Raw genomic sequence first — 13,952 nt, 5'->3', positions numbered from 1 at the left:
CCTATACTTAAAAGTCTGAGCAATGCCTTCTTAACCACCCTGTCTACATGTGATGCAAATTTTAAAGATTTATGTACCTGAGCCCCAAGCCTCTGTTCCACAACACTACCCAAGGCCCAATCATTAATTGTAAAAGTCATGCCCTTGTTTGTTTATCCAAGATGCAATGCCTAGCATTTATCCAAATTAAACTCCACCTGCTACTCCTCAGCCTTATTGATCCAACTGATCGAGACCTCTTTGTAGTCTTAGATAACCTTCTTCACTGTCCACTATACCACAAATCTAGTTCTATTTTCCTCTGTCTTCCAGAGTTGAGATTCCTGTAAGTCAACTGTTCCTCCTAACTTTAGTCAGTCAAAACTCATACCATTGAATAATTAGGAGATAACCTACTGGGATATGTTACAACTATATCTATTCAGATTCAATGGCATGTGAATAGAAGGAAGACTGTAGATATGTGTTGTATGAAGGTAAACGTTTTGGTAGGCACAAGCTTTAATATTTTGCTTATCATGAAATTTTCAAAGGAATTCTACACAGGCATTTTTAAGGTACTTTCTGTTTTGCAATTTTTTTTAACAATACCCAAGTTCCATTTTACCATTAAGAAGAATCCAATAGTTATCAATGGGAAGTAGGTGTAGTATTTCATAGAAGTGTATTTAATATTTTTAGATACATTGAGAACTTTGTGAAATAGTGAGTAATATAAAAATGGTGCTTTATCCCATTAGCATCAACAGGTGTCACTACTTAATGAAAAATATTCACTTAGCTAGCTTACTAAATGATAACTAATTATAATTCAGTTTTTGAAAGGAGCAAGTGTACAACTAATTAAAATTGCACAGTGATGGCGTATCTGCTGGTATACCATCTCTTCACCTCCCTTCTCCCCCCCCCGCCAAACCCTCCACCTCCATCCAGGGCCCCAAACAGTCTTTCCAGGTGAGACAGAGGTTATCTACTCTCTTCCAACCTAGTTTACTGCATCAGGTGCTCCCAATGTGGTCTTGTCCAAAACTTAAGGAACGATTCGCTGACCATCTCAGCTGGGCCCGTAGACGTTGACTGTACCTCCCAGTCACCGCCCATTTTAATTCCACTTCCCACTCCCTTTACAACATGACCGTCATTGGCCGCATCCGTTGCCACAGTGAACCAAACCGCAAAATGGAGAAACAACACCTCATCTTCCACCTGGACAGCCTACAGCATTGACTTCTCTAATTTCATATAACCTCCCTTCCCAGCCACTCCCCTCCCTTCCACTCGTCTCTGCCACCCAATGGATTCATTGCTTCCACTGACCAACCAGGCTGTACCGTCTACCTGTCTTCACCTATCCCCACTCACCTCCCTGTCCCTGCCACCATCATTCTATCTACAACTGTTTTGTTGTAGATAGATTCTTATTACAAAAGAGAATCAAGTATAACTGAACGTAGACAGGAATGTGGAATTTGAAACCAATCAGCCGTGATTCATTGATTGGTGAAGCAGGCTCGATTGGCTGAATGATCTGCTTAGAGTCATAGAATCATACAGCATAGAAACAGACACATTTAGTTAGGCCACTACTGGAATATTGTGTGCACATCTGGTCTCCTTCCTATCGGAAAGATGTTGCGAAACTTGAAAGAGTTCAGAAAAGATTTACAAGGATGTTGCCAAGGTTGGAGGATTTGAGCTATTGGGAGAGGTTGAATAGGCTAGGGCTATTTTCCCTGGAGTGTCGGAGGCTGAGGGACGACCTCATAGAGGTTTATAAAATCATGAGGGGCATGGATAGAGTAAATAGACAAAGTCTTTTCCTTGGGGTAGGGGTAGTCCAGAACCAGAGGGCATAGGTTTATGGTGAGAGGGGAAAGATATAAAAGAGACCTAAGGGGCAACATTTTCATGCAGAGGAGCTGCCAGAGGAAGTGGTGGAGGCTGGCACAATTGCAACATTTAAAAAGCATTTGGATGGGTGTATGAATAGGAAAGGTTTAGAGGAATATAGGCCGGGTGCTGGCAGATGGGACGAGATTGGGTTGTGGTATCTGGTCTGCATGGATGAGTTGGACCGAAGGGTCTGTTTCCGTACTGTACTATGACTCTATGACTGTAGTCTTGGCCAAGCATTTTCCCAAACTTAACTAGTGCCACATACCTGCATTTGGTCTGTATTCCTCCAAAACTTTCTTATTTGTGTACTTATCCAAATGTCTTTTAAAAAATGTTGTAACTGTACCTGCATCCACCACTTCTTCTGGCAATTCATTCAACATCTGAACCACTCTATGTAAAAATGTTGCCCCTAATGTCCTTTTTAAAACTTTCTTCTCTCATCTTAAAAATATACCCATGGTTTTGAATTCCCCTACCCTAGGGAAAAGACCGTTGCATTTACCTTATCTATACCCCTCATGATTTTGTAACCCTCTATAAGGTCACCCCTCAACCTCCTACACTCCAGTGAAAAAGATCCAGCCTATCCAACCTATTTTTATAACTCAATTCCTCCATTCCCAACATCCAAATATATCTTTTCTGAATACTTTGCAATTTAATAATATCTTTCCTATTAGAAAGATATTAGCAGGGCGACGAGAACTGCACACAATACTCCAGAAGAAGACTTACTAACATGATGTTCCAAACCTATACTCAATGCTATGACCAACGAAGGCAAGCATGTCAAATGCCACCTTAACCACTCTGTCTACTTGTGATGCAACTTTCAAAGAATTATGCACCTGAATCCCTAGGTGTCTCTGTTCACCAGCACTACTATTAATTTTAAAAGTCCTGCTCTTGTTGTTTTAAAAAAAAAAGCGACACCCAACACCGCACTGTTACAACATGGGGTAACCCCTCCTCCCACTAATTGAAACAAGCACCACAGAAAAGATTCCCCTCGTGCGGTAATCTGTGAGAATTCAAGAGGCAAATAATGATCCAAAAAGTCACTATTTAAAGTAAAAATTAACAACTTTTTAAAAATCTAACAGACAATATTAACTAACAACTATTTACAACTCATTTATCTAACCCTATGTATTACCTTCCCCATTACGATACTGGTCCGATAAAACCCCCGAATAAGATTTACCGAAAAATTCATCACTAGGTCGATGGCAAATTTGAAAGGTTTTGAATCGGTTAACATTGCCACTACACTGCTAAAGTTTGGAATAAACTTCCAATAGAATCCAGCCAGCTGTCGAATCTTCTCTTTGTATCTTTCTCTATAGATTTGCTCTTCAGATTGCTGTCAATGTTTCTTTTCTGTGCAAACTCCCCCTCTTCGACAGGTACCTCTCAGAGAGTTCTTAATAGCAACATACATAAAGTGATAGAGGGGCCCTATTCTCTCCCTAGTTATCTATTTGTCCTTAATGTATTTGTAAAATCCCTTTGGATTCTCCTTAATTCTATTTGCCAAAGCTATTTCACGTCCCCTTTTTGCCCTCCTGATTTCCATCTCCTACTTCCTTTATACTCTAAGGATTCACTCGATCTATCCTCTCTATACCATACATATGCTTCCTTCTTAACCAAACTCTCAATTTCTTAGTCATCCAGCATTTCCTATACCTACCAGCCTTTCCTTTCACCCTAACAGGAATATACTTTCTCTGGATTCTCGTTATCTCATTTCTGAAGGCTTCCCATTTTCCAGCTGTCCTTTTACCTGCAAACATCTGCACCCAATCAGCTTTTGAAAGTTCTTAAAGGTAAAAACAATGACTGCAGATGCTGAAAACCAAATACTGGATTAGTGGTGCTGGAAGAGTACAGCAGTTCAGGCAGCATCCAACGAGCAGCGAAATCGACGTTTTGGGCAAAAGCCCTTCATCTTTTCCACCTATCCACTCCACCCTCTCCTCCTTGACCTATCACCTTCATCTCCTCCACCACTCACCCATTGTACTCTATGCTACTCTCTCCCCACCCCCACCCTCCTCTAGCTTATCTCTCCACGCTTCAGGCTCACTGCCTTTATTCCTGATGAAGGGCTTTTGCCCGAAACGTCGATTTCGCTGCTCGTTGGATGCTGCCTGAACTGCTGTGCTCTTCCAGCACCACTAATCCAGTATTTTGAAAGTTCTTGCCTAATACCGTCAAAATTGGCCTTTCCCCAATTTAGAACTTCAACTTTTAGGTCTGGTCTATCCTTTTCCATCACTATTTTAAATATAATAGAATTATGGTCGCTGGCCCCAAAGTGCTCTGACACCTCAGTCACCTGCCCTGCCTTATTTCCCAAGAGTAAGTCAAGTTTTGTACCTTCTCTAGTAGGTACATCCACATATTGAATTAGAAAATTTTCTTGTACACATTTAACAAATTCCTCTCCCTCTAAATCCTTAACACTATGGCAGTCCCAGTCTATGTTTGGAAAGTCTAACACATCGAGTTAGACCCCATTTACCACCCTCTGAGAAAAGGAACAGGAAGTGACTTCACAGGAAATTACATCACCAACCCAAAGAAACCCAAACATATAAAAAGAAAGCAGGAATTTTCAGCAGTGCTTCGCCTGAGGCCCACTGATGATGTTCCCTAGTAAGGTAACAAAATGTCTGGAAATGAACCTTCCAGCTCAGCGAGCAAATCTACATCCAGTTACCCAGAGTAAGTTGGCTAGGTTCACTACCAGATTTTAAAACAGACAAACATTTATTAATAAAATTACGCAATGAAACAAAAAACAGAATAAAGAACCACTACAGAACTCAGTCTATCCAAACTAGACTTAAGCATGCTGTTCCAGATATACACAACGGTCCCAATAAGCAAAGTCCCTTTAAAAACCAGTATAAGTGGAATGCATGCTTACAGGTTGAAGTTGAAGGGCAGAAAGAGAAAGAGAGTTTCCAACAGCTCACTGTTCAACTCCTCACCAATTCAAAACTGAACTAAACTAAACTGCTCGGCTAGAGAACTGACCATTCCCCTTTCACTGTACTGGTCACTTCTAAAACATGACCACTTTGGTCTGAAGTCTCATCTATTTACATATATACAAAAGGCCTCTCAAAATCCTTTTCACCTCTGTACCAAATCAGACTGATTGGAGCCCGGTTTGGTTTATTACCCATCTGAAAAAAGATCAAGGACGGAGTGTCCTTGCGCCAAGAAACAGCTTTTGGAAAAATAGGGACTAGCTTTGTGACACCTCCCCCCTTTAAAAAATCCATCAATCCCAAAAGATGGCTTCATTTTTAACCCTTCAAAACTCGGTTAGTAGTCTAAACATACATACACACTATACTAATTATAAACATGCAAACATGCACAACCACATGCTGCAGTACACCCAGAAACGAATGCCTCTGTATCTCATTCGAGCCTCGATAACACATTGGCAATCGCGTCTTCATCACCTGCCACATGCACGATTGTCAAATTGAATGGCTGTAACAACACGCTCCAAACAGTCTGGCATTTTTGTCCCTAAATTTTCCACAAATGTCAATGTGATCAGTGTATATGATTATCTCAGGATGCATTGCTGGTAATATAAACACTGAAATGTTGTAAGGTCAACACCAAGCTTAAAGTCTCTTCTCCACCGTTGAATGTTTCTGTTGATGAGCGTTCAATCTCCTGGAAAAATACCCGATGGGTTTTTCTATCCCTTCTTCATCCTCCTGCAGGGGCACTGCACCGACACCCACGTCACTGGCATTGATAGTCACCTTGAAAGGTTTGTGTAATCCGGTGTGGCTAATACTGGGGCAGGGGTTAAGTTTTTAGGCTGTCAAATATCTTTTGACAGTCCGCTGTCCACTGAAACTTCTTGCCCTTTTCTAACAATTCAGCGAGTGGAGCAGCCACACTGCTAAGGTTCGGCACAAACTTTTGATAAAATCCACTCAACCCAAAGAACCGTATTCTTTTTCTCGCAGATGGTGTGGAAAATTTTTCATTGACTTTCGTTTTTGCATATCTTGAGGCTATTTGTCCATGTTCAATAACCTGGCCCAGGAAGGTGACTTGGGCTTTGACAAATTCACTTTTAGCTAGGTTTACTACCAAGCCTGTCTTCCAAAGTCAACCGAACAAGTCTGATAAATGTGGTAAATGTTCCTTTGGTGAGTGACTAATAACCACCAGGTCATCAATATACACCACATGGTTGGTAATCCAGTAATGACTTTATTAGTCAGTCTCTGAAATGTGACTGGAGCGTTATTCATACCAAATGGCATGACTTTGAACTGATAATAGTCCGTTTGGTGTTACGAGAGCCGAAATCACCTTTGCTCTCTCTGACAGAGGTATTTGCCAGTAGTCTCTGAGCAAGTCCAACTTAGAAATGTAAGTTGCTTGTCCCACTTTTTTGACACAGTCTTCCAACCATGGAATTGGATATGCATTAGTCTTTGTAATGACATTGACTTTGCAATAGTCCACATGTAACCGTTGGGTACCATCTGGCTTTGGCACCATAACTATGGGTGAGCTCCAGTCACTGTAACTCACTTTGATTTTGCCATCTTGGAGCATGCACTGAACCCATGCCAACTTTAAAGGGTTATGCCTATAAGGATGTTGCTTAATGGGAACAGCATCTCCTATATCTACATCATGCACAATTAGGTTAGTACGTCCCAGTTTATTTCCACATATCTCCCCATGTGATAGTCATAACTCTTTCAGGTCATTTCGATTTTCTCATGGAAGGTAACTCAATAATTTATTCCAATTTTTGACAACTTCCTCATTGTCCAGTTTGATTTGAGGAATGTCCAGTTCAGAATTCTCTGAACTACGTTCTTCCTTCTGTGCTGTAATCACACCTTCTCCTCCTGCTTTCCTTTCCTATCAAAATACCTTTTGAGCATATTCAAATGACACACACTGTGACACTTCTTCCTATCTGGAGTCCTTATCAAGTAGTTCACCTCACTTAATTTCTCTCAACTTGATACGGTCCACTAAACCTTGCTTTTAAAGGCTCACCTGTCACTGGAAGTAACACCAGTACCTTATCCCCAATTGCAAAATTGCAAATTTGTGATTTCTTATCCTCTTCATGTTTCATTGTGTACTGTCATACGTTTAAATGCTGTCTAGCCAACTCTCCAGCTCTATTTAATCGTTCTCTAAAATGTCACACATATTCCAAATGCGTGGTGTCTGAATTTTGACTTATTAATTTCTCCTTAATCAATTTAAACGGTCCTCTGACTTCATGCCCAAAAATTAATCAAAATGGACTGAATTTGGAGGATTCATTCGGTGCATCTCTGATTGCAAAGAGTACCAATCATCTGGATAATCCTGACCATAAGCCCTCAACATGGTCTTTAGTGTTTGATTCTATCTCTCTAATGCACCCTGCGATTCCGGATGGTACACAGTAGATTTGAATTGCTTTATTCCCAAGTTATCCATAACCTCCTTGAATAGTTGGTACTGGAGGTCTCCTTTATTACCTTCGCTAATGCCACTGGCTTAGCATCCTTTAGCACATTTTCTCCCATAGTGCCTTTCTTTAACGACCAGCACTGTGACTTTACATGTCCCACTTTCTGGCAGTGAAAACACCTTTTCCCAATGCCTTTCTGAAACCACCAGCACTGTAATTTTCTGTGTCCCACTCCATTACAGTGAAAACACCTGAGGCCTTTCACCTCCTTTCCACCCTCTTACCAGTGTTCTCTATTCTTGGTTTAGTAGTGTAGGAGCTCCCCTTCTCTTAACTTCTATCCCTTACAGGACAAAGTTCTGACTGGAAGCTTGTCTTATGCACCAACTTGTATTCATCTGCTAATTCTGCTGCCCTTCTCACTTCCTGAACTTTCTGTTCCTCCACATGAATTCTTATCACCTCTGGAAGTGAGTTTTTAAACTCCTCCAGCAGAATAATCTCTCTTAGAGCCTCAAAGGTCCTACCTATTTTTAAAGCATGCACCCATCTATCAAAATGACCAAGTTTAAATCTTTCAAACTCAACACAAGTCTAACCTGGTTCCTTCTTTATGTTTCTGAAGCACTGTCTATATGCTTCTGACACCAATTCATAAGCAGATAAAATAGCCTGTTTAACCTCTTCATAATCTCTTGATCCCTCATCTGACTAGAGTCACGATTAGAGTGGTGCTGGCAAAGCACAGCAGCTCAGGCAACATCCAAGGAGCAGGAAAAATCGACGTTTCGGGCAAAAACCCTTCATCAGGATGCTGATGACACACCGAAGTGTTTGAGTAACTCCCTTAGAGTTTACTTTTGTCCTTGGTTAAGCCCAAATCTAAATTCTTTGCTAATTCTAAAAGTATGGTCTTTTTCTTTCCCTTCTAAACTTTCTTGGCAAATTTGAGAATCATCTTCAAATCCCAGAACCTCTTTAGCAATTTTAAGAGCCATGTCTCTCACTTTTAATTTAATCAACCACAAGTAACTGAAATTAAACAAACTGCCTCACCTACGTTTTATTTAAAGATCTAGGACACTAACCTGCAGGTGTTTAAATCTGCAGGGCTTTTTCATACCCCAAATCTATTCAAATCTGTCTAAACCTTGGACGAAAGCCCCCAAACTGTTATGACATAACCCTAGCCCCCAGCTAATTTAAACCAGCAACACAGAAAAGATTTACCTCATGCAGTAATCTGTGAAAATTCAAGAGGCAAAGAACTATCACAAAAGTCACTATTTAAAATAAAAATTAACAACTTTTTTTAAGATCTAACAGAGAATATTAACTAATGACTATTTACAACTCACTTATCCAAACCTACCTATTACTTTCCCCTCTACAATACTGGTCTGTTAAAACTCCTGATTAAGATTTACCAAAAAATTCAAATCTCAAAACCAGTCAGCTGTCGAATCTTCACTTTGTGTCTTCCTCTATAGATTTGTTCTCCAGGTTGACGATTTTTTTTCTGTGCCAACTCCTTCTCTTCAACAGGTACCTCTGAGAGTTCTTACTAGCAATCTGTTGGTCTTTTGGCAGTTCTCCCTCGCCTGTTCAATTATTTCTGTTTTAATAACCTAAAGCATTGGATCGTTTCATTGATTTTAATATTGTTAAAATACCAAATTCAAATTTGATTGGAGTTTGGTATCTTGGGGTAGAATTTAAATTGATTGAATTTGAATTTGTTTTTGTCTCATAGCAACCCAGCCAGTACTAGCTGTTCTGGCCAAGCATTACATTGTTACCTTGTTCTGCACTCTCTCTGCCTCCCTAAGTCCTTGCTAGCTTTGAACTCTTATAGGTACAGTACCCCTTAGACATTCATAACATCATATTTATCCAAATTCATCAAAGACATTCCATTATTGGAGCTGCTTTATGAAGGGGTCATTTGCTGGATCACAGGCATGATGGGGTGCTTCAGGAGGAATGTCGGCAATTGACTGGTTTTCCCAGCCCCAGAGGGGCTGTTAGATCCGCTTCTGGGAGCGTCTTCTAGATCTGGATTTTTCTATCTTGTATAAGAGAAGTAGGAAGTTAATGTTGTGACATTGCCATGGATAGCATTTTATTTTCTAAACCCCTTTCACTTCTTTGCCTGGTGTCCTAGTCTGCCATATTCCTTGAAGTTATAGATTCAGGTGAGGTGCCGGAAGATTGGAGGTTGGCAAATGTGGTGCCACTGTATAAGAAGGGTAGTAAAGACAAGCCAGGGACGTATAGACCGGTGAGCCTGACCTCAGTGGTGGGCAAGTTGTTGGAGGGAATCCTGAGGGACAGGATGTATATGTATTTGGAAAGGCATGGACTGATTAGGGATAGTCAACATGGCTTTGTGCGTGGGAAATCATGTCTCACAAACTTGATTGAGTTTTTTGAAGAAGTAACAAAGAAGGTTGATGAGGGCAGTAGATGTGATCTATATGAACTTCAGTAAGGCGTTCAACAAGGTTCCCCATGAGAGACTGATTAGCAAAGTTAGATCTCACGGAATAAAGGGAGAACTAGCCATTTGGATACAGAACTGGCTCAAAGGTAGAAGACAGATGGTGGTGGTGGAGGGTTGTTTTTCAGACTGGAGGCCTGTGACCAATGGAGTGCCACAAGAATCGGTGCTGGCCCCTCTACTTTTTGTCATTTACATAAATGATTTGGATGCGAGCATAAGAGGTATAGTTAGTAAGTTTGCAGATGATACCAAAATTGGAAGTGTAGTGGACAGCGAAGAGGGTTACCTCAGATTACAACAGGATCTGGACCAGATGGGCCAATGGGCTGAGAAGTGGCAGATGGAGTTTAATTCAGATAAATGCGAGGTGCTACATTTTGGGAAAGCAAATCTTAGCAGGACTTATACCCTCAATGGTAAGGTCCGAGGGAGTGTTGCTGAACATAGAGACCTTCAAGCGCAGGTTCATAGCTCCTTGAAAGTGTAGAGTCGCAGGTAGATAGGATTGTGAAGAAGGTGTTTGGTATGCTTTCGTTTATTGGTCAGAGTATTGGGTACAGGAGTTCGGAGGTCATGTTGCGGCTGTACAAGACATTGCTTAGGCCACTGTTGGAATATTGCATGCAATTCTGGTCTCCTTCCTATCGGAAAGATGTTGTGAAACTTGAAAGGGTTCAGAAAAGATTTACAAGGATGTTGCCAGGGTTGGAGGATTTGAGCTATAGGGAGAGGCTGAACAGGCTGGGGCTGTTTTCCCTGGAACGTTGGAGGCTGAGGGGTGACCTTATAAAGATTTACAAAATCATGAGGGACTTGAATAGGATAAATAGGCAAAGTCCTTTCCCTGGGATCGGGGAGTCCAGAACTAGAGGGCATAGGTTTAGGATGAGAGGGGAAAGATAAAAAAGAGACCTAAGGGGTAACTTTTTCACGCAGAGGGTGGTACGTATATGGAATGAGCTGCCAGAAGTTGTGGTGGAGGCTGGTACAATTACACCATTTAAGAGGCATTTGCATGGGCATATGAATAGGAAGGTTTGGAGGGATATGGGCCAGGTGCTGGCAGGTGGGACTCGATTGGGTTGTGATATCTGGTCGGCATGGACGAGTTGGACCGAAAGGTCTGTTTCCGTGCTGTACATCTCTATGACTCTATACTGAATCCACAATAAGAGCAAACACAAATGTCAATTTTTCCAATTTCTCTAAGATTTTGTATGATAAACTTGTCTGGGTGAAATCTTTTCTGTAAAGCCACAGAAGTGACAACGGCCACTGGCTTTGTCTACCACATGTGATTTGTTCGTTCTTTTCACTTACAGCTTTTTATGTGTAAGGAATTTCTGTTCATAACTTCAACATTATCTACTATGTTCTAACTATCTTGTAAAGAAAATCTGAGGTCAAAATTTTTTTTTCAGGTCCAGTAAGAAAATTTAACAATTTTTTGGACAAATCATCAATATTACTAGTAGGAAGAAAAAGACTGATGATATAATTAAAACAATTTAGTATCCAGTTGGATGAAAGTGAACGATTGTTCTGGGTTTGTATTATGATTTCTCAATAGCAAATTATTTAATTTTATAAACCTTGGTATTTGTTTGGTATTGAGATAGAATTGTAAATGCAGAAGTAAATTCAACCCTGGATTTAGGGAATATGGATATGAAACAGTCAGTGGAAGGCTAAATAGCTTAGAACATACATCAGAATGGAGCTAAACAGTTATTCAACAATACTATCTTTTGAAGTTGTTACAGATATCTTTTGAGAAACTAGAAACATGTTTACATCATGTTTTTGGTTCAGCGTTATTCAGTAATTTTGCTTTGTTTTTCTGATGGCACTTTCATTTTTCATTTTACATTATACACCATCTGCAAAAGCCTTAAACCAAAAACCAGCCTGGTGTTACTTACCATCATGCTGTCCTCCTACACTGGAATATTGAAATATTTCCTGGAGCCTTGCAGGCAAAATCATTGTCTGCGAGTTAACATACTATTGAATTTGTTAATTTATGCCATTTAATAATTGAGTGATATCTTCATTGCAGGGCATTTTTCTGGTTACTATCCTTGCTGCTGTCTTCGTTAGTGTGGTTTATTGCTGTAAAGGCCAGCAATGAGAAGGATGCAGAACTCCAGAAATCTCTCATTATCTTTGGTGTGATGTTCTCTGTATTACTGCAGGAAGTTTTTCGGTTTGCTTACTACAAACTATTAAGGTACGTATAATTTACAAATTACCACATCTGCTGGATTATAAACTTCTCTGCCGTAAGGATCTGGTTAAATTCACTTGATGTCTGAATCACCAGCTGAATACTCATCTGTTTGCAAGTGAACGAAGTGATATCAGAGCTCATTACCTGTCCACCTCTAACTGAGAAATGTAGTTGTACCACTTGGCTGTATTTATCCAATCTGGAGTGAGTGGAACTGTATTTGCTAGCCCATCTCTGATCTGGTTCCTCCACTACCTTTTGCACTTTTCCTGCATGTGTCGACAGGTTACTGAATGAATGTGATGTATTCACCTGAGGGATGCAGTGTTTTTTCTCTTGAGTGTGATGATAAGATTTATGTACCGTGTTGCATTCGGATGAGGTAACTGTCACCACCAGATGAATAAATGTGGGTGTCAGATTCCTGGGGCATTATGACATATTCTGGCGCAACACAAAACTGTAACTTGGATCGTATATCTGAACAAAGTTGGAACCAATGTTCTCTCTGAGTTTAACTTGTACTGTAGAGGAGGGCTTAGACTAATTTAGCTGGGGCCGAGAAGTCAGAAAGGAGAAGAAATGAGATAGGAGGATGGAGAGATATTAAAGATGGTAAAATTAGCAAAGTTCCAAAATTGCAGGAACTAGTTTAATGAAAAGTAATGGGATTATTAACTTGTATATGTGTTAGAGAACAATTTAATTAATAAAAAAATTGCAAAGCTGCAGGAATGAATTGTACATAACATTGTGAGATAGTTGCTATCATATGCCATGATTGAAACAAGGCCAGTTTTGGGTTTATAATGATCCTCATTGCTGTGGACTGAGGAATGAAAATGAAGGGAAAAGAGGAGGTGTGCATTATGAGTTAAAGATGATGTCACAGTTTTAAGTAGCCTGTACTAGATGGTTCTGTGACTGAATCTATTTGGCTTGAAAGGTTGGCTTGAAACACACACCGACAGTGCTGGAGAAACTCCACAGGCCTGACACCATCTATGGAGAGAAAAGCAGTTAATATTTTAAGTATGACTTCTTCAAAAGGAGTAGATTGTTGGGATTTATTTAAGAAGGCAACTCACTCTCCATATTCTGGGCAAGAATTTTTAAAATTCCAAAACAAATCCTCCTGGTTTCTCCCTCCACCCCAGTGATCCAGATCTTTTGGTTAGCTGCAGAGTCTATGCCAATCATTTTAATAAGATTTGAACTGCCCACTAATCCTTTCATGCTGGATCCTTAGGGCAGTCTGCTTCCAGCTCCCTTTTAAAGAGTAGCGTTGTGAGGCCAAGATATGAAGCATTAACAGCAGTGGAGATTTACATACCTTTTTTCTACCAAGCTTCTCATAAGGTCATTGGTCATTATTTTTCAGTCTACAGTAGGCTTGGTGGAGGTGTGAGAAGTCTGGAAAATTGCAAACATTGCAGACACAAAGTCAGAAATTGCTGGAAAATCTCAGCAGGACTGGCAACATCTATGGAGAGAAATAAATTACGTTTCGGGCCCAGTGACCTTTCTTCGGAATGGCAGGCAAACTTATTGCCTGTTTAAGAAAGGTTTTAAGGATAAGCCCAGCAATTTGACCAGTTAGTTTAACCACTAGTGGGGAATAGTTTAGGATAGAATTAGTAGTCTCATCGAAAAAGGCTTGTGTTGACTAGGAAGAGTCAGCATGGAATCCTAAATGGGGGATTTGTGTTTAACTTGCTAGAGTTTTCTTGAAAAGTTCACAGAAAGATGAAAGCAATGCTGTTGATGTGTTGTACATGAACTTCTAGAAAGTGTTTGGTACAGTCCACACAAAATATTGTGAGGAATGTAATATGTTATGGAGTAAA

At 40.3% G+C, this 13,952-nt stretch overlaps 1 protein-coding gene across 2 annotated transcripts in view; it reads left to right on the top strand.

Annotated features, from left to right (window-relative positions):
* The window catches only part of LOC140478833 (gamma-secretase subunit Aph-1b-like), a 104,709-nt gene that overhangs the window by 13,829 nt on the left and 76,928 nt on the right, over positions 1 to 13,952 (top strand). The window contains exon 2 of one of the 2 annotated variants that reach the window (XM_072572289.1): positions 11,935 to 12,105. The exons of the other annotated variant lie outside the window; for it this stretch is intronic. Coding sequence (XP_072428390.1) covers positions 11,935 to 12,105 — 171 coding nt within the window. The remainder of the gene's footprint in view (positions 1 to 11,934; positions 12,106 to 13,952) is intronic. 2 annotated transcript variants of the gene reach the window in all.

This window comes from Chiloscyllium punctatum, chromosome 1 (assembly GCF_047496795.1).
Source record: "Chiloscyllium punctatum isolate Juve2018m chromosome 1, sChiPun1.3, whole genome shotgun sequence".
In the NCBI taxonomy this organism is placed as follows: Eukaryota; Metazoa; Chordata; class Chondrichthyes; order Orectolobiformes; family Hemiscylliidae; genus Chiloscyllium; species Chiloscyllium punctatum.
The sequence above is the reverse complement of the archived record's forward strand: the minus strand, read 5'-3'. Positions and strand labels throughout refer to the sequence as shown.